The sequence below is a fragment of the Nyctibius grandis genome, chromosome 16, assembly GCF_013368605.1.
Source record: "Nyctibius grandis isolate bNycGra1 chromosome 16, bNycGra1.pri, whole genome shotgun sequence".
Taxonomy (NCBI): Eukaryota; Metazoa; Chordata; class Aves; order Nyctibiiformes; family Nyctibiidae; genus Nyctibius; species Nyctibius grandis.
The window spans coordinates 7,961,843-7,986,991 of NC_090673.1; the positions used below are offsets into that span (position 1 = coordinate 7,961,843).

The 25,149-nt window shown below is 58.8% G+C and overlaps 1 protein-coding gene across 1 annotated transcript in view; it reads left to right on the forward strand.

Moving 5' to 3' along the window:
• LOC137671008 (collagen alpha-1(II) chain-like) overlaps positions 1–25,149 on the forward strand; it is a 78,290-nt gene that overhangs the window by 44,467 nt on the left and 8,674 nt on the right. Inside the window, exons 6-44 of the mRNA XM_068414227.1 lie at positions 1,341–1,606; positions 1,709–2,096; positions 2,828–2,872; positions 3,734–3,853; positions 7,024–7,062; positions 7,187–7,240; positions 7,697–7,750; positions 9,952–10,059; positions 10,751–10,804; positions 12,109–12,162; positions 12,293–12,337; positions 12,595–12,648; positions 13,380–13,424; positions 13,723–13,776; positions 13,863–13,907; positions 14,253–14,306; positions 14,621–14,665; positions 14,901–14,954; positions 15,735–15,779; positions 16,222–16,275; positions 16,682–16,789; positions 18,389–18,442; positions 18,759–18,812; positions 19,019–19,063; positions 19,642–19,695; positions 19,923–19,967; positions 20,371–20,424; positions 21,111–21,164; positions 21,365–21,418; positions 21,635–21,688; positions 22,038–22,091; positions 22,268–22,312; positions 22,604–22,648; positions 22,992–23,099; positions 23,387–23,440; positions 23,738–23,791; positions 23,994–24,047; positions 24,310–24,417; positions 24,824–24,877. Of these exons, the coding sequence (XP_068270328.1) occupies positions 1,341–1,606; positions 1,709–2,096; positions 2,828–2,872; positions 3,734–3,853; positions 7,024–7,062; positions 7,187–7,240; positions 7,697–7,750; positions 9,952–10,059; positions 10,751–10,804; positions 12,109–12,162; positions 12,293–12,337; positions 12,595–12,648; positions 13,380–13,424; positions 13,723–13,776; positions 13,863–13,907; positions 14,253–14,306; positions 14,621–14,665; positions 14,901–14,954; positions 15,735–15,779; positions 16,222–16,275; positions 16,682–16,789; positions 18,389–18,442; positions 18,759–18,812; positions 19,019–19,063; positions 19,642–19,695; positions 19,923–19,967; positions 20,371–20,424; positions 21,111–21,164; positions 21,365–21,418; positions 21,635–21,688; positions 22,038–22,091; positions 22,268–22,312; positions 22,604–22,648; positions 22,992–23,099; positions 23,387–23,440; positions 23,738–23,791; positions 23,994–24,047; positions 24,310–24,417; positions 24,824–24,877 (2,829 nt within the window). The remainder of the gene's footprint in view (positions 1–1,340; positions 1,607–1,708; positions 2,097–2,827; positions 2,873–3,733; positions 3,854–7,023; positions 7,063–7,186; positions 7,241–7,696; positions 7,751–9,951; positions 10,060–10,750; positions 10,805–12,108; positions 12,163–12,292; positions 12,338–12,594; positions 12,649–13,379; positions 13,425–13,722; positions 13,777–13,862; positions 13,908–14,252; positions 14,307–14,620; positions 14,666–14,900; positions 14,955–15,734; positions 15,780–16,221; positions 16,276–16,681; positions 16,790–18,388; positions 18,443–18,758; positions 18,813–19,018; positions 19,064–19,641; positions 19,696–19,922; positions 19,968–20,370; positions 20,425–21,110; positions 21,165–21,364; positions 21,419–21,634; positions 21,689–22,037; positions 22,092–22,267; positions 22,313–22,603; positions 22,649–22,991; positions 23,100–23,386; positions 23,441–23,737; positions 23,792–23,993; positions 24,048–24,309; positions 24,418–24,823; positions 24,878–25,149) is intronic.

A 25,149-nucleotide genomic window follows, 5' to 3' on the forward strand; every position in this document is an offset into this window, starting at 1 on the left:
GAATATTCCTGTTTTTCCAAAACCCTCTATACCCAGAGGCTGTCTTGGCTCAGAAAAATATTGTTTCTTTGGGCGAGTATTATGGCTTCAAGGGCAGTCGTGGGTGGTTGACCCCAAGCCCCCTGCAGTTGCCGCTGCAGGGATTAGAGAGCAACAAGGGTCATGTGAGAGGAACCTGGATGTGACCCAGGATGGGTTCCTCGGGTACCTACACGTAGTCTTAGATACATCTCTTGTGTCTGCAACATCATAGGGAACCAATGAAAATGGCTGCATGGTGGCCCTGGCCATCCTCCTCCCGTGGGCCTGAGGGTGGGGATGCTCTGTGGAGGTGTCCAGGGGCTGTGTCCGTAGCTGGTATCAGCAGTAGTTTTTGGCAGTGCTAATTTTTTTAGGAGGATGCTGGTTTGCTCTGGTTAGAATGTGTTGTGGGGAAAGAGTCTGTTTGGGGTAGATTTTGGAAGGAAAAAAAAGGCTGTCAAAATACTTCATTTTGATATTAAAAAAACCCAACACATTTTTTTCTGATTTGAGATGAGTTTTAGCTTATAAAATCGCTTGTGCATGAAAGCTTGAAATCGAAATAAATTATAATAATTTATATATAACAAACAAAGACAGGATCCCTCCCAAAAAAAGTTTTCACTATTGAGAGCAAAACATTTCAGTTGTTTTTAAAAGAAACTCTTCAAACATGACGTTTGAAAATTGAAAAATGAATATTTTCACTTTTCTTCCCCACTTGGGATGAGAAGAGTTTGGAAATCTCCAATCTGATGGCATGGCATCTGGCAGCAGAGCAAAGGCCGCAGCAGCTCCTGCTGCCTTTGGAGCTCCTCTGCCTCCCAGGGCCTTCCAGAAGTGGAGCTTGGCTGGAGCCGGCTCCCCAGACCCACCGATACCGTTGGGTCCTTACCTGCAGAATCACCACTTCTGGCAGTGAAATCGTTGGGTTTTTCTACTTGCTGTTGATGCAAATCCACCTTGGTGCTCCCAAGCAAGTGTGCATCTTGGGTCTGTGGTGCAGAGCAGAATCAAAGCCAAGTAATGGGTTCAACCAACAGAAGATAGGATGGGAAGGACCATGGGAAGGATGCTCCATATATCCTTGTACCTCTTTCCTCCCCTTCTGCAGCCCCGCAAGGCAAGTGTGGGCCTGCATCTCCCTCTAGTGACTTCTCACAGCCTCTCTCTTCACCAGCTGCGTGGCACCAGCCCCAAGGAGCCACCAGCCAGGGCTGAGGTCCCACCCAGCTCTTCTCAACACAAGGGTGTCGAGCAGGGAAGGGGGAAAAAGTGAAAACTTCAAATTTCATTTTTTTTTCCTTCTTTCTTTTCAGGACTCCAGACTCACCAATTCAGATTTGACCCTGGGGCTGCCTTGGGCATGGGAGGATGCCCAGGAGACCCTCAACCTCCAGCCTGACCAGAGCGCCCTGACTTCACTCTCCGCTACCGAGGTGCTGTGGGCTGAGGAGGAGGAGGGCAGCCTTTCTATTGAGGATGAAGGCTTTGAGCTGTTGAACTCTACCTATAATAAAATCACCGGCCCCGGCAGGCCAGGACGCGGCAGGAGCAGCCCATGGGTCGCTGGTAGCTCCGGTCAGTCCATAGTCATGGTTTCCTCCATGTCTCCCACGCACCATCGTGATGCCTGGGTGACTGATGGTGCTTTTATCCGCCCAGGACCCTCAGTCAAAACACACAGAGCAGCCAAGAAGGAGCAAGCCTCTGACCCCCGCGAGGAGAACGTCACCACAGACAAGCTGATGGGTGATGCAGGCACCCGGCGGCGGCTCTCACCCGGCAAACCCGTCGATGCCGTCGCTGACCTGCATGTGCCTGCCACCTTCGCCAAGGTCTCTCCATCGGTGCGTCAGGCAGCTGCCCCCAAAGGAGATGTGCCCAAAGGTCCCCTGGGGACGGGGTCAGTGATGGGTGTCCCAGAGCATCGTCCAGTAGCAGCCAGCCCTGCTGTCCCAGGGCTTGGGGACGGCGCTACCCACCCGGGGCACCCTACCTCGCTGGTGGCACATGGGCAGCAGGGTCACGTGAAGCCGGGACCACCGGGGCTGCCGGGACCGCCGGGGCTGCCGGTGAGTGGCGGAGGCGATGGGAGGGATGGGTGGTGGTGCATCCTCCCCTCCAGAGTGGGTGGTGGGCGCAGGCTGCTGAGCTGCAGTGCTGGCAGCTCGCACTGGGAAACTGGGCAGGGAAACCTCCTACATGCAGGCGGCGTGGGGCTGGGCAGCTGCCTGGCCCTGCGAGAAGCTGTTTTGATGTCCCTGAAGAAACTTTGCTGGTAACTGGAGAGGAGAAGATCATTCCCTTATCCCCCCCCTGCCCTAGAGATGATGGTCTCAAGTCATTTAACCACACTGTTGGTTTTCATTTCACCCTGGTCCTGCCCAGAGGCAGGCTGAGAGGCTCAGAGTGGGGCCAAGCCATCTCCTCCAGCCGCTGTCCCTGCAGCAAACCCAGGTGTCTGCCTGTGGCCCCCACTGGCATCGCTGTCCTTTGCTTCTCTACCGCTGTGACACCCCAAAGTTTGTGGTGGCTCAAAGCAGAGCATTGCATTTGTCTTGAAATAAGTTTTGATTGTTTTTCAGGTTATTCATCCATTGTAGTGGGTGAAAAAAGGGAAATTTTAAAAAAATGGTAACTTTGGAATAGATAAATATTTAGAGAAGTCATCAGCCTGCATTGAGAAGTAGCTGAAGAATGTTTTTACATGTTTTCCTCTGTTTAGTTCTTCTGCAAAAATGATTTCCCTAATTTGGAGAAGTCCCCCTTTGGGGTGACACAGCTCTTCTCCTTTGCCTTTCAGGGCTGTCCGGGGAGACGTGGACTGGTGGGACCCAAAGGAGACAAAGTGAGTGTCCAGGGAAACATGGGAAGATACAGGATAGGGTGTAGGGTCCGGGGCGAATACCATGGATGGTTTGGGTTGGTTTGGGCGTTTTCCATCAGGAGGGCAGTGTGAGCTTCTGGAGCTGCAGTCTTGTGGCCCTTTACATGTGTTTGGAAGAGGAAAGAATTATTTTTACTGGGTATTTTAAGCCCAGGCTCAGGACTGAGCTGACTGGACAAGCTGCTGTCTTTCCTCTGAGTCACTGGCTCTGCAGAGGCAGGAGATGAAGCAGCTTGAGCTCAGGTCACCTGCAGAAGGGATGCTGGTGTGTCCCAAAGTCCAGCCCCATGCTATATCCATCATCTTGGAGGGACATCTGTCCTCCAGCACCGCGTTGGTCAGACCCATGGCTGCCCTCCCTGCTCCAGGAGCCTGGCGCTCAGCAGCCTGCACGGTACAGCTCGGTTTGCTGCCGCACGCAGCGTTGCCTGCTGCGCTGATGGACACTTGGAGATGCTCTGGGTTAAGGGTGGTGCCTCAGTTTCCCCATCAGTAAAACAGCAAGAGTGTTCCTGACCACGTTTGTACAGCAGTTTCCATCTTTTCCAAGCTGTAGAGGAGCAAGCTCGTTGCCCCACGAGTCATGCTGCTTCTGTGGGCATCAGCTTCAATATCTGTGGCATTTAGATGGGTCTGGGCACGGGCACGTGTGTGTGAAGCTCGTTCATTCCTTCTGCTCTCCCTGTTGTCAGGGTTATTTAGATCTTAAGAGCTGGTTTGAACCCAGGAAAGTGCCTAGAGCCAGACTCGGCTCGGAAGCTGACTCGAGTCAGAGCCTGTGTCCAGCCTGTGCTGCCTGTTAAACCCCCCTTGTCTTCCTAGGGGTACCCTGGAGCCATGGGGCGGACGGGCCCCCCGGGCGACCCGGGCCCTGCGGGCATCCCCGGTGTCCCCACCATTGTCCTCTGGAGGAACTCCAGGGAGGACTGGCAGACGTTCACGGTGAGTTACAGTGGCGGCGGGCGAGCGGTCCGGGAGCTCCTCTTACCCCTCCCCGTGGGCTCCCGTGCGGGCAATTGCCTTCCACCCAGGGTGTTTGGGGTAGGCATCTGCATGATGGATTCCTGCTGTCAGGGCAGGGTTACAGCACTTCGCAGGGCTGCTGACGCTCTTTGCTCTGCACGTTCAGTCAGAATTGCATTTTTTTTTTTCCTGCCTGCATTTGTAAAAGGACCTCAGGCTTTGTTCTTCCACAGACAGAAACGTTCATGCCTGGGGATGTTGCTGTAGAGCCGTGGTATCTTTGGTGCACCTCAGGCGTTGGGAATGCTGGAGGGAGCTGACGGTCCTGCCTGCCTTTGGGAAGCCGGAGCCGGAGGGCTGCGGGGGCCCTGGCCGCAGGCTCCCGGGGGTTTGCGTGCTGGCACTCGGCCCGGTGCTATGGCAAAGTGCTGATCTCGAGGGGAAGGGTGACGTGGGGCACCCGAAAGCCTTTGCTGGGCTATTGTGTCTGTGGCCGTATGACCCCAGCGGTGGCGGCGGCGGCGTTTTGCTCGGCAGCAGGAAACCAGAGAGCAAAGCCCGGGGCTGGGTTTTGCTAATCTTTGTTGAGATAGCACCGGGGTGAAAGGCTGCATGGTGGCTGCTGTGGGGATGGGGGGCTGTCTGCTTCAGCAGCCCCCTGCAGCTTGCCGGGGGGCTGGCGAAGTGCTGGCGCTTGGGACAGCGCTGCTCTTGTGAACCGAGGGACTGGGGGCTGCGGGGGACGTGCTGGGCTGCTGGGGCTTGGTGTTGGCTCAGCCTTTGGAAACGTGAGGCAGAGGAGGCACCTCTCAGGCCAGGGAACGTGATGCAGTATGATGGAGCGGGAAAGCGAGGGACAGCGGGGACTGTCCCAGAGCAGTTATGGCTGTTGGGATGCTCAGCAGCCTCTCCTGCTCCTTCCCAGTGAAACCAGCCTCTGCTGTTCATGGGAAAGGAGCAAAACCAGCTTAAGGCCACCGCGGTTCTGCCCCAAGCCACTTGTCCTGCGTTTTTGTTCACGACACATTGCCAGACGTTGGGTTTGCCAAGAAGTTGTCTCGGTGTAACTCGAGGGGCAGGAACTGTTGGTGTCTTGTTTTGGGGGTGGTGACTTCAGTGGCAGTGGAGTCCCAGAAGCCGGGGAAGGAGAACTGGGGCTCCCGCAGTTATTAGGGAGCTTAATCTGCAGTGCTGGAGGCCTTTCTTTTTATCTCTCCCACTACCTTTAAAAGCAGAAGGTCAGGCTGGGAAATGAGGGCTGGTAAGCTTAGAGCAAAAGAAAATATCACTCCATGCAAAAATGAGGCAGCCTTTAGGGGCTTCCTGCTCCTGAGGGTCGGCAGCTGACGCGGCTCGGTGGCCGCCTGGCTCTGTGGCCATGGGGTGGGCTGGGGAGGGTGGTTGGGACGGTGCTGCAGGGCATGACCTGCTCCCTGCAGAGCTGTCGGAAGGGTTTTCTCTGCCCTGCTTTCAGGCTGGGGTTTCACTGGAGGACAGACCCACGCGGTGATCGCTCCCCATCCTCCATCCCCTCCGTTTGCTCACGCTCCCCGTGCCCATCGCGCCGCTCCTGGCTGGCCAGAGCTGCAGCCAGCCAAGCGCCAACCGTTTCCTGCTGAAATCGCAGAAGCCAATTAATTTCTCTTCCCTCTCCTTGGCATCTGGTGCTCTGAAATATGAGTTCACATCTCCTGTAAGATTTTTTTTTTTTCCCCTTTTTAAAAGGTTGGATTATTTTTTTGGAAGCCTAATGAAATAATATCCTGTCCCGAGTGCATCTGAGTTCACTGATTCCTGAGACAAGGCAAAAGCATCGGCCATGCTCCAACACCCCAAAAAAGTTTTTGTGAGCAGCTTTTGAGGGAAATGAGAACTGGCTGGACCATCCTGGCCCTGGTGGGCGGGCAAGGACTGCACCCGTTTGCTCGCAGTAATCAATTTGGGATCAACTTGAAAGGAACTGAGATGCCTGGTGTGGTGTTAGGGCTGATTAAATGCATCCATCCATCACTGCCCTCGAGAGCCACGCTCATTATGAGAAATATTTCCATATGTTGAAGGGTCTGTGTTTATTTTCGTTAATGAGTTCCTTGGCTTGTTCCCTCCTCTCTGCTCTGGTATCGGAGGATGGATCTTTGGAGGGGGGGACAGGAGGGGGTTTCCCAGCACCCCTGAGGCTGAAGCCAGGCAGCATGTGGGAATCCTGCCCCTCCAGCTGCTTGGGACTGGGGTGATGAACAAGGGCAGGATTTTCTTTGCCTTTGATGCAAGCCAGGATTTGGAGGAGCTGCCTGGACCATCCGTCTGGGCTCGCCGTGAGAAGGAGGAGGGATGATGAGGAGGAAAGGTGGGGTTTGCCTCCTGAGTGCCTGTGGTTTGTGCTGCTGGGAGGGCAGAAGGGTGGCTGGTAGCTGGAGATAGTCATTGTTTTGTTTCCTGGGCATCTCCCAAAACTTGGGGAAACCTGTCATGGAAGCGTGCGGAGAGGAGGCTGCGCTGTAAGTTATTAGGACCTTTACGCTGGCTTTGAAATACGGTGGGATTAGCTGTGGCTACGATGGGATTAGCCCACCCTGTGGCTTTTGGGTGGGTTTTGGCCTCTTTGTGGTCATCTGGTCTTCTAAAAAAAATGGAGATACATGAAAGATGTGGCTGTTAGGAGCAGAGAGGAGAAAGCCTGCCAGCCATGACTGCTGGAGGGTCTCCTCCTCTGGGCCTTCCGATGGGGCTGGTTGGGATGAGGTTTCCCACCTGGAGTGAACTGTAGTACCAAAACAGCTGGTTTTAGTCCATCCTGGGCTAAATATGATGGTATCTGCACTCACCAACAACACGGTTCCAACCTCTCCATGTGCAGAACATTTCTTGTGTCCCAGGGCTGCTAGGGCATCTGTGGGGGAGCTGGACTTCAGCAGTGGGGTCTCCATCGTCATTTGCTAATGAGGCCAGCAACACCTTATCTCTTACACATTGTTCTCAGAGTAAGCCTTGTCCTCTGACTTGCATACACATAGTATAAAAAAAAATAATTAGAGGACTGGTTCATTGCTGTGTCTTCCCAAGCAACAGGAAAGACTTTGAAGCCAGGAAAAAGGGATTTAGGTTGTTTTTTTTTAACGTTTTGCTTCCCCCTCCCATTCTCCTTCCAGCAATCATCATTTTACCAGCTTCTACACGCAGGCTGGCCGGTGAGTATCGCTGTCAAGCAACTTTCTGTGGTTCGTTTTTTCTCGGCTTGGTCAGTTGGGTTTTCCTCTCTCCAAGCACTTTGTCAGTGACATTGGTTTACCAATGTTTCTCTTTTTAATCCAGAGAAAACCCGGAGCCCCTGGACCCCCAGGACACCCAGGGAAAACAGGAGCACCTGTAAGTAAGAAAAGCCCTGGTGTCCCCTCCATGGCTGGGTGCTACCTCGGCTGGCCTGGGGCAGCTTGCAGGGTCGGTGTCCCCAGTCACTTGCAGGGTCGGTGTCCCCAGTCACTTGCAGAGTCTTGGGCTGCCCTAAAAAGTATCTGCTTGCCCGGTGGCTTCTGGCACGCTGTAATTAAAGGGTCTTGGGACTGGGTTTCAAAGCAGCCTAATGGTTTGCTTGTCTGCTGCCCACTGAAAGCCGGGGGATATTTGGTATCTCACTCCCTGGGTTTCCTTGGCAGATGAGCCCCTACCCCTCTGTCTCTGCCAGCTGAACGGTGCTGGCTTCTCTTCCCCAGGTCATTGGGTTCCTGCCCCTGTGTTTGGATAGGGACTGTGTGGGTCCCTCCCAGGGCTGCTCTCAGCACGGGGGGGGACACACGCTTGTTGTCTCGATCCCTGTCTGTGCAGGGACCCTGCGGAGATCCGGGGGAGCCAGGCGAGAAAGGCCGGAGGGGGTACACGGTGAGTGGGGTGCTGGTGGGGGGCTTGGCTGCGGGGAGATCCCAGTTTGGAGAGGTTGAGTGTGCCCTCGGGGCTGTCCCGAGGACCCTCGGAGACCCTGCCCCTCTTGGATCAAACCCTGGGGCGCTGGGGGACAGGGAACTGTAGCAGTCAGGTTTGGTGCTGGTTTGGGATCTGCGCAAGGAAACGTGCGCCTGGTTTGAAGGGTCGTGGGAGGTGATGCCATGGCCCTCTCGCTGGGGACCCTGCTGTGGCTGGCAGGGGTGGCTCTCCACAGCAGGCTCGTTCCCCTGACGGCGTCCACGCTGCAGCTCCTCTTGCCCTGTGCTTGCAGCACCACGCTCCAGCAGGTTCATGGGCTCAGCATAGTCCCTTTGGGTGCTGGACTCTGCCGTGTGTCACCCAGTGCCCTCCCAGGCCAGTGGACACAAGTTGGTGCGGTTGTCCCAAAAGCATTCTGTCCTTTTGTCACCTTTTGGAACCCGCCCACTCCCTGCCCCGTGGCTTTGGCCAAAGGGATGTCCAATCTCTGCCCATGGTCTTTGATGGGAGCTGCTGTGCAGCAGGGCCTCAGGGAGCAATCGTTTTCCTTCAGCCCTCCAATGTTTCCCATCCCACACAGCATCTCCCCAGCGACCTTAACCACAGCACTGTAGTCCTCTTGGCTCCCTCTCCACATTGACCTTCCTTTCTTCCTGCCATCTTCTTCGTCATCGTGTCTTCCTCTCCAAACTAGGGTGGCTTTTCCTCTGGCTTGAGAAGAGGAGCCAAGGACAGGCTGGGCTTATATGGATTGATGCTGAAGGAGGATCTGGACGGGCTGGTGAGCAGGGCACAGGCTGGTTCCTGGCAGCTGTGTTGAACCTTTGAGTCCCAAAAGCTCATGGCAAATGTTAGAGTCGATATCTTGGGCAAGACACGCAGCTGTGCCATCAGGGGCTGTGTCTGCTCTCCATCACTCATCCTGCTGCCAGGTGTCCTGTCACCCCCGGCACCGCTCCCGTGCAGCAGGGATGCACCCCAGGGGTAGTATTTTACCAGCTGCCAACAGCTGGAAGGCGTCACTGACTGTGTTAAGCCAATTGAGTGTAAACACTGGAGTCTGTCGGCGCAGCTTAACCAAGAGGTGCCAAAGTTATTCTCTGTCTTTACATAAACAGGATCTGTGAGGGGAGTCAGCAGTTTGGGGGGATCAGCACAGGAATGGAAAGGAGCAGATTTTTTTCCACTCATTATACAGGCCATCTGCAAGCCTTTGGTTCGGGGGGCTGTGTCACAGCCACAGCCCTGTCCCCGGCCCCCTGCTCTCCTGCTCTTGCTTTGGTATCTGCCAAAGGCAGATTTTGAACAGGGAAACTCAGCTCCACTTTGGACTCGGCTCTTGACCACTCTGGGGCGCTTCTTGTGAAGGTTCACGTTTCTACTAGACCTTGGCCCAAGAGGTCTTTGATGCTCGTTCAGGCTGCAGCAGGTCTCTGCTCCATGCTCTCGCTGTCTGGGGGAGGCTGCTCGGATGACAGCAGGGGTGAGGAAGAGGAGGAGGGATTTCAGCCGCCTGCGTCAGCCCCTGAGCACACGGTTGGGTTGGGTTGGGTTTGCCCATGGGCTGTGCTCGGGCTCACCTGCCACAGAGCACTTTTTGGATGCAACCAAACATTCCAAAATTTTTGAGAAATCCAAACGATCGAAGCGATTTGAAGGGAAACATCTTCCCTTTGTTCCAGACCGCTCTTTATCCTGCCTTAATGCAGAATTGCCAGTGAGCTGAGGGTGGAAAAAAAAAGCTGCCCCTAAGCTTTAGCTGGTGCTGCCCAGTCCAGAGGATCTGCTCAGGCTCTTGCGTGTGGGAAAGCATCAGAAATGGCTTTGAGGGTAAGCCGCAGAGCCACGAAGCAGATGCAGAGGGTTTGTGCTTGACCTTCTCTTAACACATTGCTTCTTCCCTGCCTTCTGCTCCGTTTCTGGCTGTACAGCTGCTGGTTGCGACTGTCCCGCGGTTTCGATCAGAGAGCCTGGGTACATCAACATGCCCAACACCTGCAGTGCATGGACACACAAAACTTCTCCCCCTACCAAGAGCTTGGTGTTTGGCAGGCGTTGCTGCAAAAGCACGAGGCAGGCAGAGCTCAGCGTTTAATTTGTGATTTTTTTTTTTTTTTTTTTTTTTTTTAATTTTCTATCCTTGACTTTTTTCTCCCCAGGGTGAACCTGGGCTCCAGGGCTTGCCGGGACGTGCGGGTTACCCCGGCTCAGATGGCTTCCCTGGCCTGGATGGCAAACCTGGGCCGTGGGGGCTGCCAGGAGAGCAGGTGAGCCATGGGCAAGCAGGCAGGGCCATGGGCAAGCAGGCAGGGCCATGGGCAAGCAGGCAGGGCCAAGGCACGGCCAGTGTCGGGGTGGGGAAGCTGCAGCCCCAAGCCCTGGGCAGGGGACAAGGGGCTCCTAATGCTGCTGCTCCTTATGTTCACTTGCCTCCTTTAACTAAAATATCGCTCCTAAGCCCACAAACCCAGGCAGCCCTGGACTAGTGCCTTGAGGTTTGTGTCTCCCAAAAAAACAGGCTGTAGAACGTCCCACGTGTGTGTTAAGGTGCAGCTGGGATAACCTGAGCTGGGCTGCTGCTCTGCACCTGAACCTCCTGGTTGCTGTTACAGGAAAAAATAACTGGTGGGGGGAAGAAATGAGAGCGCTTATGGAGTGCTTGGATAGTGTTCAAGCTGTGGAGCTGGGCACGGGGTGGTGGGATGGTCCCTGCCCCTTTCCAGACCCCGTCAGCAATCCCTGGGGAATATGGGCAACGCACCTGGGCTCGGCAGCTTTCTCGGGGGGCTTTTGGAGGGTGGTGACAGGGACTGGATCACGCTGACAGGTTTGGGGCTCTTGGCAGCCCCCCGGGAGTGTGCACTGGGGTGGGCAGGAGGCGGGAGCGGGGCTGGCCGTGGGTGGGAGGCGCTGGGCAGCCCCTCAGCACCCGCTCTGCTCCATCCTCCCTCTCCACAGGGGCCACAGGGATTCCAGGGTGACCGGGGGCTGGCTGGCGAGAAGGGAGAAGAGGTAAGCTGGCTCTCGCTTGCTCAGCCACCCGGTGCTGTGGGCACGACGCGGTGCCAGCCCCAGCACATACACTTAATGCCCAGCAGTAAGAGCTTTTCATTACTGGTTTCACTGGTACCACACCAGCAGTGCCTGGTACCCACATCCCCCCCCAAGCGCCAACCTGATGTCACATTACAGGGTGGGATGTCCCATTGCCACCCTCCAGCCGTGCAGGGTCCGTGCTCCGAGATGCCCCAGCCCAGGGCCGGTGGGGGCTGCAGGTGCCTGCGGTTCCTCTACAGGCTGGTCCAGGGCTTTGGCAGCCAGGATATAAAATGCCCGTAAAAAATTGAATGCCACTGGTTTGTCACCCTTTGTTTTTCCTTTCCTCACACCCAGTCTTTTTAAGGGAAGTGTTAGTTAAAAGTTTTAGAGCTGCCTAGGAGATTTTGGGCTCCTCCGAGGTCTGATTGTACTGGGGTGTTTGAAACCCAACTTCTTTTTGAGACAGCAATCCCACATGGTTTATCATGTATAAACAGCCACAAGTTGCACGAGGGCAGGTTTAGTTTGGATATCAGGACCAATTTCTTCCCCCAAAGGGCTGTCAAGCACTGGAACAGGCTGCCCAGGGCAGTGGTGGAGTCCCCATCCCTGGAGGGATTTAAAAGCCGTGTAGATGCGGTGCTGAGGGACATGGGTTAGTGGTGGCCTTGGCAGTGCTGGGTTAACAGTTGGACTGGATGATCTAAAGGTCCTTTCCAACCAAAACGATTCTGTGATTCTATCTATCTTTTCTGGCCTGTACTTTGTACCCTCTTGCCTGTGAACCTCATCCCCACATCCAGATAGAGAATCCCTTCCCTTGGGCTCAACCTCTCTGTGCTTGACACTCGTCAGCTGCGGACACGTGAAGCCTCGCACCTCTCACATGGGCCCATGAAGCTTTTCCTTCTCCTCCCCACTGCTGCTGTGTGCAGCTCAGGGCACCGCGGTGTCCTCCGAGGCACAGGCGACGGCCATGGCCCTGCCACCCTGTGGAGAGCCCCGGCCCAGCCCTGTGGGCACTGAGGCACCTCTGTGTCACTGCTGCATGTGGCATGGTGCAACACTGGCTTGGGACACGGGAGCGGAGTAGCCACAATGGGGTGGCACTGTGCCGGGGACAAGTGGCCAGGCTCTTCTTTGGGGCTGCCTCATTGAGCACAAGCTTGAGAGTCCACATTCTGCACCACAGCAACAGACCTTTGGGGCACAGCAGCCACATTTTAGCTCCTGATGGTCCAGCTGGGGCTCACACGTCCTTGTTGTTCCCATTTCAGGGTTTCTTGGGTGACCCTGGACCGGTTGGGGAGAAAGGAGAGAAGGGAGCGAAGGTGAGGGTGTCTGTCCTGGCTCTTCACAGCCCTCCCTGGGTCGGGCAGGGGGGTGCTCCTTCCCTGCCATGGCCCCCCAACCCCAGGTCATGCTCTCCTCCATCACTCAGGCTGCTCTTGGCTTTTCCAGGGGGTGAAGGGAGAAAATGGCCTGCCAGGTCCTGCTGGGCTTCACGTGAGTTAACGGGGAAGCTGGGGGTGTCTCATGCTGGGATTGCTCCTTCCCTCCATCCCCTTTCCTGGGCTGACCCCTTTGCTTCTCTGCGATGACCCTGAGCTCCAGCCCTGGCTCCAGCCTGTGTTCTCCTGACTTTGGGCAAAGCCCTCATGGTCTCTGGGTTTGCCCTGACCCTCCTGCAGGGGACTGGATAAAACAGGTGCCACCTCGGGGTGGGCACCTCGCTGACACCCCGCTCCTGGCTTCTCTCCCAGGGGATGTCAGGTCTGAAGGGTGTGATGGGCTTCCAAGGCCCCATGGGACCAGAGGTGAGTGGTTTTGCTTTCTCTGTGTCACCAGCCCTCCCCAAAGAGCTGCAGGAGCCTACTGCTCCCCGCTGGAAGGATGGGTCTGAGGAGGGAGGACTTGGGCTTTGCAGGTCACTGGCACCACTTTGTGGTTTGCTCTTACAAAATCCTTGTTTATTTTTTGTTTCTGAGAGCTGGACCCAAACTACATCTGTATCTTTTTCCTGGAGGTGGCTCTTATTAGTGGGGATATTGCCCCAGAGCAACCAGGCACCTTGTCCTTTTGCACCTTGGGGACAGGAGCCTCCCCTCACCTCCAGCATCTCCCACATGGACGTTTGCATCCCAGCTCATTCTCCTGGCTGGCGATGGAGAGACACGAGCCTTTGCAGAGCACATGGCATCAGTGTATTTTCAGTGACCACCTTCAGCTGAGATGAATCCCAGGCTCACAGCACCTGGGTTTCTCCATGCTGCTCTCAGCATGCTGATAGCTGCTGTCCTGGCTTTGGGAAGCATCCCAGCCAGGGAGGGGTTTGCAGGGGATTTAAAGGGAAAATTGAAGTGGTTTGGTGGTGGGGAGTGGAAAGGAGCGGGGGAGCCAGGGGCTGGCCAGGTAGCTGTTCGAGAAGGGACATCAAGTAGCTGATGCTTCATGTGAAGAAAAGGGAGAATTTGGGTTGTGAAGACTAAAAGGAGAGATTCAAAGCAAAGCAGGCTAGAGAAATGGCATCCTTTGTCTCCTGCTGCAGGGAGAAGGTGGCTCGGTGGGTCCCCCAGGCCCTGCCGGCCCCAGGGTAAGTCACAGCTCTTTGGTTCAAACCTCTGCTGAAGCACAGGCGATGGCTGGGCTGGGGGAGCTGGGGCAGGACCACCATGGGCAGGCTGGGGCGTGCCACGCTGTCCTGCCCAGCTTCATCCCTGGTGCTGATTTCCACTTGAAGAGGATGCGTCTGCTTAAAATGCAGCCTCCTGGTACTGGGGGGGAGGAATTGCAAAGGGGCAAATGGTGTTAAAACTGGTGCTCGCCAGTAAAGCCCCCCAGCATCGCCTCGGGGGGCTCCGTCCCATCTCCTGCATGTGGCCGCATTGCAGGGGGAGCCGGGCCAGCCGGGATCCGTGGGGTGCCGAGGCATCAATGGCTCTCAGGTGGGTCTGCCCCGGTTCCCCTCCTCTGCTGTTCAGGATTTTCCAGCCACTGCGCTCACCCCGTCCCTTCCCTGCTCTCTCCCCAGGGAGAAATGGGCCCTCCTGGCTTGCCCGGCCCCCGGGGCCCTGAGGTAAGTGGGTACGTGCCTGCAACCAGGGATGAGCCGACCTCGCGGGGACGGGGTGTCTTGGGATGGCTGGTGGGGGTGCGGGGATGGGAGGGTGTCCTGACGGTCACCCAGCCTGGAGGGGTCTCCTCCAGCTGGGCTGTGATCTCAACCCACCCCAAAACCTGCAAAGAGGCTGAGACAGGGCTGGGAATCCTTGCTGTCCCCCTTGCCGTGGCGGGGGGTCCCCTCGCGCCGGCCGGCTGGGAGCCCCGGGGCTCCCAGGAGAGGTCCTGCCCCGCAGGCTGTGCGGGGTGCGTGCGGGGATGCGATTCTAACGGCAGCTCCTCGTCCCTCGCTGCTTTGCAGGGACCGCAGGGCTTGCAGGGGAGACGCGGCCCCCCCGGCCCCAGGGGCGCGCAGGTAAGCGGGTGCTGTCCCGGTGTGGGTCGCCCCACCATGTTCTTGCTGAGTGAGGAAGGAGCTGCTGGGACTTGTGTCCCCCATGTGCTTTGCAAATGGGTGTGAAGTCCTTGACCCTGCAGGTCTTTATGGCCACCCAGGAGTGGGTGGGTGGGAAGGGCTGGGTCCTGATGGGGACATGGTCCCTGGGGTGGGACGTGCAGCTCCTGGGGGTCCGGGCAGGGTTCCTGTGGGCTGGGGTCTCATCTGCAGAGCAGCCCAGCGGGCAGCATCCCTCTTCTTCCAAACCTCGCACCGCCTTTGCCTCTCCCCAGGGTCCGGCTGGGATGGAGGGATCCACTGGTCCCAAAGGAGACACCGTAAGAGCTTCTTGCTGGCTTTGACCTTGTTGGGGATGAAGCCTGCGCTTGGGGTGTTTCCCTGGAGGGACCAGAGAGGTGGGGAGAGGGGGCAACACTTGCAGCAGATCTTGCAAACGAAGCCTGGAGGTCCCCGGCAGCCCTGGGGAGGGGACGCGGTGGGGCTGGGGGCGCGGTGGGGCTGGGCACACTCTGGCCAGCTTGGCACCGGCTGATGCCAGCGCTCCTCTTGCAGGGCACGGACGGTGTCCCCGGGCTGAGGGGACAGCTGGGACAGGAGGGCCCTGGGGTGAGTCCGTGGGAGCGGGTGGCTGGGTGCGGGGTGCTCTCATCCTCCCCTCGCAGCCCCCAAAGCACTGCGGGGGAATGTCCTGCTCCGCTTCCCACAGTGGCTGTGGCACAAGGGCTGGTGGGGAGGACGGCCACGTCCCTGTGGCCACGCTCCTCATCTCCAGACTCCAAAGCTCCTCTGACTCTGCTGCTTGCAGGGACCTTGAATTTTTTTTTCCCCCTCTATGGATTTCTCAGCAGAGATGCCCCAGCCCCGGCGCTGCCTGTCCCTTCCCTGGTGCATCATTAAGTGCACCCCTTTCCCCAAGGGCTCTGGGTGCTGAGCTGCCCTTCCCAAAGGGTGAGGAGGCTGGGGCAGCCTGGCCTTCCTCCTGCCTGACCCACCACGTCCCAGCCGAGCACAGCCCTGGGTGCGTTTGCTTCTCACGTGCCAAAACCCCGACATGCAGAGCTGAAAACTGGTGCCTGTAAAAGGGATGAGGGATGCAGGGGGGTGTGGGTGGTGCCTTTGGGAGGCTGACAAGGACCTTGTGCTCATGCTGGGGGCTGCTGTGTGGGTGGGGGCAGCCTTGGGAGGGCTCATGCATCCCCTGGTCCATGTTCAGGAGCAAATCCCATCAACAGCAGCAGCTCTGCAGAGCTGAACTGGTGTCTCCCGTTTATCAGCATCTTCCTGTCCCTGGAGCATGGGAGGGTTGTCAGCCTCCATGAGTTCATGTGCTGTTTTCCTTTGGTTTTTTTTCTTTTTTTTAAACTTGCATTTTATGTCTCTCTAAAGGGGTTTATTGGCCTGCCTGGTTCAAAAGGCACCCGAGGAGAGCGGGTGAGTGATGGTGCCCATGCTGTCCCTGCTTGAGATGCAGGAGAGCTGCGTTAGAGCAGCCCAAAGCACCAGCTTCGTGGTCTTTGCCTGTGTTGGGACTTGACCTTTGAATAGGTGGCAACAGCAGTTGTTTGGGAGGGCAGAGCTGCGCTTGGGCTCGCCTTGCTGTAGTAAGAGGGGCTGGGGTTGGCAGGGGGTGCTGGGGGCACCAATGGTTTGGTGGTGAATGAACCCAGAAGCTCTGGAACCCCCTTCCATGAGGAGCAGATCCAGCATGTACCTGCTCCCAGCTCCAAAAGGCCCATTGGGAGGAAAGTCCTGATCTAAATTGGGCAAAACTAACTAACTTTGATGCCAAAATCATATCACAGCATGCTTTGGTTGTAAGGAGAGGCATAACGTGGTTTTCTGAGTGTACCCTCCACCTCTGCTGCTCTTGCAGGGCTGTCGAGGTCCGGGTGGAGCCAAGGGGGACCTGGGAGCCAAAGGAGACAAGGTACCATGTACCCTGGCATGTGGGGGAATTCCTCGAGCTGCTTCCTCTTTTGTTGTTCAGCTGTGAAATATTCCAGCCGGTGGATGGCTGGGTGGATGTCCAGGGACCCAGGGCGTTTGCTTTTGGGGACCACGAGAGCCGGGCAGCTCAGGCTGTGCTTGATCCCACCACGCCGCTGCCCCAGTCCATCCTTCCCTGCTCTGTCTTGCTTTGGCTGTTTAAAAATGTTGTATTGCCCCATCATCAGTGCCCCAGGGATGCTCTCGGGGGAGGGTCGTGGGATGTTCATCCAGAGTGGCCCCATGCCAAAGGCCGGGTGTGCAGAGGGGGTCGGGGAGCCCCAGGCACTGGCTGTCCCCCCTCTTTGCTAGCCCTGCTGTGACGTGCTGTGTCTTGTTCCTCCAAGGGCCCACGCGGAGCACGAGGAGCAAAAGGGCCTGCAGGGATTCGGGGCCAGGTCGGCTTGCAGGGCTTTTCCGGCCCCCGAGGAGCGCCGGGGCCCCGGGGACCAGAGGTGAGTGCCACGGCTGGTCCGGGGTGTCACGGGGTGGGCTACGTGTGTGCCCAGTGATGTGCCGTGAGGGGACAGCCCTGAGGGGTGCCAGCGGTGTGGGGAGGTGACAGCCCTGAGGGATGCAGGTGTGTGGGCAGCGCTGCCTCGCCCCAGCCCTCCCCGGGGTGAGCACTCCTGCCTGCTCCTGAGCCCGGGCAATGGGCAGCATGCCGTGGTGCTGCTGGCACAGGCACCGCAGGTTTGCAGGGTCCATCTCTCCCACCGCCTAATCCCAGCTCCCCTCCAGCATCCCAGGCATCTCTGCCCCTCTGCGCTGCCTCTTCCTCCTCTCCTGGGCTGAAGACACCGCAGCCACAAGCCCACCTGGCAGCGGTGCTGGTATTTCCTTGCTCGTTGGGGTGGTGAGAGCTGGTGTGGGCTGAGGGACTCCTCTAACAGCATCACCCTTGGGCACCGCTGGCCTCTGCTCGGCCGTGGGGAGCTTTGCTCAGAGCCCCCATCCTTGGGGTCGCAGGTGCCCCCAGCGCCGCAGCACTTGGCACTGACAGAGCTTTGGCCCGGCTGCTCCAGACCCCTCGGGCTGTGCCCCCATCGATCACCCGAAACTAGCTGGTGGGTTCGGCGATGCGAGGAGAGGGCAGCTTCAGGCAGGGGGTTTGCAGCAGGTCCGAGGGCAGTCCTCCCCAGCCCGAGCATCTTTGCAGGGCTCCCCCCGAGTCCCTGCTCCAGGGCAGCACCCTTTGCAGGTGTTTGGGGAGCACAGGGCTCACAGATCGCTCTCTTGACCTGATGCTCATCTCCTGAGTGCTGCTGGGCTCTCCACCTCCCAGGGCTGCCCTCGCCCAGCCCGCTGCCCTGCTTCCCACCAGCTGTACTGCCCAGCTCCCCAGAGCTGAGCACAGCAGCTCTCCAGGAGCCACAGGAACACGGCACGGTTTTTAGAGGGCTTTTTCCTGCAGCGGGTGCTCTGAGAGAGCTGTCAGGATGGACAAACCTGGCCACAGATCAATATTTCTACCTGGGAGCTGAAACCAGGCTGGCTGCTTATCTCTACTGGTTTCCAGCTTCTCAGGAGAAGGAGAAAAAGGGATGATATTTTCCCACCCACCTTTCTGGTCTGCAGCATCCCCTTCGGAGGGTTTTCGGGATGCCTGCCTGGATCTGCTCTCACATTTGCTCTTCAGGATGAGAAACGAATCCTCCCATGTCTCCAAGAGACAGAGACGCAGCACGACTCGTCTCGCTGCCACACGGTGCCTTTCCCACGGGGCTGTAACCCAGCAGTCCTGTGAATTACCTTTAATTTGATCATCAGGAAACAAAAATATCCAACTGTGCTGTTCTGGGCCAATACCCAACCCCTTGAGCTTTGTTTTTTTTTCTAGACAGTTTTATAATCCTGGGGGACAGGGGAAGTCCCCATCCCCACCCTGAAGCTCAACTGGCGCCCCCATGTCACATTGCCATTTAATTAATGTCCCCTCTGGCCACGCTCCCCCGACACGAGGCAGGGGGACGGTGACTGCCACGGCTGGGGCAGCAGGCGGAGGATCAGAGCCTGCCTTTGCCCTGGCCAACTCCTCGCCTCTCTCCTGGCAGGGGCACGAAGGCCAGATGGGCGCAGCGGGGCTGAACAGCAGCGAGGGACCCAAGGTCAGCACCGGCGTTTGCCGCTGTGTCCCCCAGCATCCCACGGACTGCCCTCATCCCTTGCGTGGAGGGCAGGGACGCGGCCACCCTGCCCGTGGGTCCCAGCACCCAGGGGACAGCATCGCCAGGCCCCCCGGGGAGGGTCCCCAGGCTCTTGGCCCCCCCACCCTGTGCACAGCATCCCCGCTACGGCCACGCACTGACCTGCCAACGTGGCAGCGGCTGGATGAGTCCTCTTGGTGCTCGCCGGGGTGGAGGGGCTGGGGGAGACCTGCAGGGATCCCCAAAATGACTGTGTCCCCCTTTGTGTGAATTGTAGGGGGGCCGAGGACCTGATGGCCCGAAGGGAACCCCAGGACTGCGGGGAGCCCGGGTAAGTAATGGGGTGCTGGGACTTGTACCTGAATCTTGGAGCATCTTTGGCTGTGGGTGATTGAAACAACCCCGGAGCCCCCTCGCTGGGTGGCTTGGGATGTGCTGGGGCTGAGCCATGGCATCTGCGGGCACCGGCTTTGCCTCCGAATCTGCAGCTTTCTCGCTGGCAGAAGGATGCTTTCCTTAGTGCTCGCTGTTTTCCAGGGCCGCGTGGGTCAGCGGGGGCTGGTCGGAGTCCCTGGGCTGCCCGTAAGTAGCAGATGAGCCACGTCCCTGCGCTGGCGCGTGGTGCCGTCGGCGCCGGGACAGGGAAGCCAGCTTGGGAGTTTGCCCAGGATAAGTTGGGGACGAGCAGCTCAGGCTTTGGCACGTTGCATGAAGTGTTTTGACAAACCACCTGCCCAACACCCCAACTTCCCTCTGAACCCTGAGCACAGAAAACGCAGGAAATAACAACTTTTTTGGAAAATTCTGTTATTCAGAGTCGTGCTTGGTGAAGGAGCCAGGAATAAATAGCTGGGGTGAGAGGAGGGGAAAAAAAACATGGTCGAGGTGTTCATGGTGGGAACCGGGTTTCCTCCCACGCTCGTGTTATTTCCCAGCGATGGCATCTGAAGGTGGGATGGAGCAGGGAGGAGCCGTGCGGGGATGGGCCACGCACTAACGAACCCATGGCTCAACACAGACCAGACGAGCACCCTGGGGACCGTGCCACCGCTGATGTGCCACCTTTTAATACTGGGGGGAGGCTCTGGGGCTGGGTGAGCCCTTGATGGGGACACCCTGCCACCGAGCTCTGCTTTCCTGAGACGAGGCTCTCCTTCCAGGGCTCGCGGGGCACCCCGGGAGCAGAAGGCGCAGAAGGAAAGCCTGGTACACAGGTTCCCATCCTACGCTCTGTACTTGGCTGCGGGCGAGGGCTGGGGCGGTGGGGTGTATCGAGAGGGGGAGCTGAGCCTGGACCTTGACCCACCATCCTCATGGCCACATGCGTCAAGACCTTGATGCTGTGTTGGACCTTGCCATGATGGGCATCGGCTGGCATGGTGGGACTGGGAGGGGCTGCCTCTGCTTCCCCATCCTCATCGTCACCTGCCTTGTCCTACAGGGTCCCCCAGGGACTGTGGGCAGCCCAGGCAGGAGGGGACCACCGGTGAGTAGAGCTGCCCAGCTGTCTGATTTCTGTCCTTCCTCCCCTCTCTCCCCTTGGGGATGCGCCTCAAAAGCATGTCCATGGGGTGGGGCGCAGGTGCTGGGTGGCCCTGATGGAGCAAGACCAGCTGGAGGGTGCTCCTGCAGGCAGGGACCTGCTGAGGAGGGTGCTGAAGGGCGAAGGAGAGGGAATGAACGGGGCAGTGCGTTTAAGAACTGGCTGTTACCAAATGACCTCTCGTCCCTGGCACTGCTGTCCAGAACAGGTCCAGCAGCCAGACCTGGGCTGGTGACAGGTCTTCCCATATTTGGGCTCTGTGTGGGTTGGTCTGGGACCATGTGCTGCCAGGGGAGAGCCTCTCCATCCCTCCTGCTCATCGCTCACCTTCTGCCCTTTCCTCCAGGGCTTTGCTGGCTTGCAGGGGGGCCGCGGGCACGCAGGACCTCTGGGATCGATAGTAAGGAAAAAAAAAAATGTTCCTTCTACATTTTTTTAGGTAGGAAGTCAGCGGGGCTGGTGCTGCTGTGTATGGGACTTTCCCCCCTTGGGAACAGGCAGAGGGTCGGGGCATTTGTAGGACCTGAGCTTAACTTTTTGTTAAGAGCCATAAAAAAGGCAGAAATAGCTGGGGCGAGGGAAGGGCAGAATAATTTGCAGCTTCCCTGAGGGGTCTCTGTGGGGGACAGCAGCCCATGGAAGCCCTTCACGCCTGGGTGGCTGAATAGCAGCGTGGTCCTGGGGCCTGGGAGGGGATCAAAGCGTTTGCTCCATCCCAGGTGGCAATGGGTGGTACAGGTTCAGGGAGGACAGTCCCATGTCCTTGTCTACTGGGATGGAGACCCAGAGCAGCTCCTGTAGCTGGAAAAGCTCCTCCCTGAGAGCCTGCTCTCAGCTGGGCTTGGTGATGACCCTGAGAGCAAGTATTGTCGCCTTCCCTGGTGACAACCCTGCTGGAGAGCCAGCCCTGGGGTGCTGGTGTGCAGGAGCCACCAGGATGGGCCACAGTGGCAGAGTCTGTCCCCAGCAACCTGGTTTGGACCAGGTGATGTCTGTCCATGGGCACAGAGGCAGCAGCGGTGGCTCAGTGGGGCTTGTTGCATCTCAGCCTTTTGACTGATTCCTCTTCCCCAAATGTTTCCAAAGGGCTCCCTGGGAAAACCTGGACCTGATGGAGACCTGGGTTCCCTGGGCCCAAAGGTGGGAGCTGGGGCATGGGGGGGCCATGAGCATGCCGAGGGGGCTGGGTGGAGCAGCGATGGTGGTGAGAGGCTCTTGGCTGCCGTGGGGAGACCAGGGAGGGGGATCCCGTGGGTTCAGCCGTGGACACCAAGGATGGGAAGATGCCTGCCCGCATCCCGGGAGTGGAGGTTCGTTAATGCCCTCGTCTTGCCTGGCAGGGGCTGCCTGGGAAGCCTGGCTCAGAGGGGCCGCAGGGAGCTGTTGGCACCTATGTAAGTGATAGACCTGCCTGTGGAGGGGGGTATGGCAGCGGCTGGGCTGGGGGGGTCTCACTGGACCACCCTGCCAGGGCTCCTGCAGTGCCCGGGGTCCTGCCTTTCCCCAGCTGAGAATTCGGCTTGAGAGCTCAGCCTCAGCAGCCGCCTTCTCCCAAAACCCCGGCGATGCCGGGCGGCCCCGGCTGCCTCCTAACGCCGTGCTCTCCCCAGGGCTACCCGGGACCTGCCGGTGACCGCGGGAGGCCGGGGCGCAGGGGGGACAAGGTAGGGCTGGAAAATCCAGCGCAGCAGCGAGGGGATGCGGCAGGGTGGGAGTCCAGGCTTCGGAAATGTTTTTGGGTTGGGCTGTTGAACTCAATGGGTGGGTTTGGGTGGTGCCTGTGAAATGGTCTCCATCAGCCGTGCTGGGAGGTTGCAGGGGTGGCAGGAGGAGAACGGCTGGAGCTGGCTCCCACGGTGGGCAAACTGGTGCTTCTCCAGCACTTCACCTGCCCAAACTCCTGTGACTTGTTATGAGACGCCAGGCAGCTGGTGGGGTGGGGTTTTTTTTCCCTTAAGAGGTTACTGCATTAAAACATATGGAGGGAAGGAAATCCATCTTGCCTCCTAACAGGGAGAAACAGGAGCCCAAGGCCCACCGGGATTTCCAGGAAAAGCTGGTCCCAAGGTGAGTGCTGTTCGCTGGGCAGCTCCAGCCCCCGGAGAAGCCCTGAGCCAGTCGCCTTTGCTGGGCTGGCGATGGGAAAAGGGGCAATCTGTGCCACCGGCATTAAGGGGCTGACTGGGGAGAGGGGAGCAGTCGGGGCTGCGGCGCGGGGCTCTGATGGAGCTCTCCTCCCCCAGGCCCTGCCAGGTCCCCCTGGTCCCCGCGGCGCTCCCGGCTCCCAGGTAGGGCTCGCCGTGCTCCCCTGGCTCGCTACAGTCCCTCTGCCGCCGTCCCCTCTGCAATATAGACCGTGTGCTCCCTACAGCATCAGCAGTGTGGATCCCAGACCCCTGTGCGGGAGCAGGCAGGACCCTGGTCCCGCTTGCTGCTGCCTGGGTTTTGTCCTGATGCTGCACGGACACCGCTGAGGCAGCTGGGGCACATGGGGATTGTCTGAGCGAAGCCTCATCCCCCTCGGGGTCCCCTGTGCCTCCCTGCCATGACCCTGCTTCTGAGCATCCTTCTTGTTTCAGGGCAGAGTGGGAGACCCGGGTCCTCGAGGGCTTCCAGGGCTGCCTGTAAGTGGGAGAGCTGCAGCTTGCAGGGATGCTCTGTAGGTGATGTCCCATGGGATGAAAGATGGGTGCCTACTCTGGAGGCAGCTTTGTCCCCAGGCTGGTCGTGGGGCAGAGAATGACCCAAACCCTGCGTGGGTAACTGGGTGGTGACAAGTCGGGTACGGGGACAGCAGTGCCCTCCTGCAGTGATGAGGCACCAGTACCCACTGGGTGCGGGTGGTCCCTTGCAGCCCCCATGGTGGCCCAACTGCTTTAGGCACAGGGCTCCCACGGGCATTGCCCTCCCCGGAGCTGCACCCTGTGCTGTGTTTTGGGGTGCCTAAGTGGCCTTTTGGCCTTGCAGGGTGTTCCTGGCACACGGGGGCTGGATGGTGGCCCCGGGAAGCCTGGCTCGGCAGGAGAAACAGGGACTCCCGGAGCGGCTGGTGCTGCTGGCACGTCTGGGTACCCGGTGAGTGCAGAGGGGGGGTCCTTCCATCAATGCCCAACACAACCTCCTGCCGCAGCTGGTAGGACAAGGGTGCGAGAATTTTGCTGGTGTGATGTTTTTTGGGAGCTCCCTAAAGCATCTCCAGGGTAAGGAAAAGGGAAGCTGGTGCAAGAGGCTTGAGAAGCTGGTGTGTGGCTTCTCTGCCTGTGGGGACGTGGTGTGCTGGGGCACCCCAGACCCCCGCTGGGAGCTGCAAAGACCTCCTGAGTTAAAGCAAAGCCTTGCTGATGTGTGTTGTTTCTTTTCAGGGCTGGGAAGGTCCAAATGGAGCTGAAGGGCCTTCGGGGATGAGGGGAGAGAAGGTAAGGGCAGAGAAGGTGGCTTGGTTCACCTTGCCAGCCCCATGAGTCGGGAGCTGCCCAGGCAGGCAGAGCCTTGGGCTAGCTCTGCCTGCCCAAAGTGGGGTTCCCTCCCCAGGGCTGTAGGGGCAAGCATTCCTCCCAGTTTGGCCACTGGCTTTGCCCGGTGGGATGGGGATTTAGGTGTCTGGTTCAAGGTGGGAGGAGAGCCTTGCAAACCCTTCCGCAAACGCTGGGCAGCCGGGGACCTGCATGGAGGACCACCCCGGCTGCCTGTCCCAGTGTCGTGTCCTCTGGCAGGGGGATGTGGGGGATCCCGGGGAGGCTGGCGTCGGCGGGCTGGATGGCGAGCAGGTACGTCAGCCGGGGACCGCTGCCCTTCCCTCGGCGGGGCTGCGCCGGCCTCTCCCCCGGCACCTTCTCCAGGGGTGGGAAACCAAGGGAGGAGGTTGCTGATCCTCAGCTAAAGCCATGTCGGGGTTAGCTGAGCCGATGACTTTGTGTGACATGGGGCAGATGAACTGTGCTGGGGCCGGGCTGTGTGTTTCCTCCCCAGGGACCGCCGGGACCGCCGGGAGCGGAGGGTCAGCCGGGGCCCAAAGGCGAGCAGGTCGGTTCCCGCTGGGTGCTGGGGGTGATGCTGCTGCTGGGGCGGGCAGGCACCTAAATCCCCGTAGGGCTGGTTGAGGTGCACCCCCAGCGTGCTCACGCACGGGGATTTATGTTGCTGGGCATGGGGGGGGGGTCCAGGTCCCCTCAAAGCTTGGGTACCCGGTACAAGGGGCTGTGTGGTGAGAAACGATGGAGGGCAGAGCCAGGGTGAGCTGGAAGAGAGAGCCAAGAGTGATCCTGGTCGCCTTCATCCCATCCAGGGAGAGGCAGGAGCGTGCGGAGCTCCGGGCATCGGAGGGGACCCCGGGGAGCCAGGGGACGATGGGCAGGAGGGGCCGCCGGGGAGGCCGGGGGAGCGAGGCAAGGAGGTACGTGTGCTGGCCGGCACTGCGGGGGTCCGGGCCACCCGCCGGTGTCCTGCCAGGGGATGGGGACGGGATGGGACAGGAGCGATGTGCCACCCGCTGCGCTCGCCCGGGACAGCTGCCCGTGCTACGGGCTGAGGTGCCCCCGTGGCAGGAGGGGGCCGATGCTTTGGGGTCCCCTTGTTGGGCGAGGTGCTGCTTGGCTGTGCTCGGTGCTTTGTCCTCGCCTTTGGGCTAGTGTGGGTCACAGCTGGGGGTGACCTCCTGGGGCAGGCGAAGCTGCGGGGCCATCTCGTATCCAGCACCAAAATCCCGGCCCATGGAAAGCTGAGCTCACCTTTTAACCCGCCTGGGATGGGGCTTGGGGAGCAGCCGCTGCGTCTGATGCTGATATTTCCCCTCTGGGCAGGGTGACACTGGTGATGCTGGAGACCTGGGTGAGCCAGGACCGCCAGGACAGAAGGTGAGGAGCACCCCTAGCTCTGTCCCCCCTTGCAGCACCTCAGGGACACCCATAGCCTGCTCAGCCTCCGCTGCTCCGTGTGCCGTGGTGGGGACAGAAGCAGGACAGGGGTGTCCGCGTGGCTGAGGACCACTGGAGATGCAGGGCTCAGACCTGGCATCAGCACCTCTCCTGAGCACCCTGGGGTGAACTCCTGTCTGCAGCACCCAGTGAAGAGGGTGAAACACATCATCTCCTTGCAGAAGCTCGTTTAATTGCAGTTCGTTTTTCTT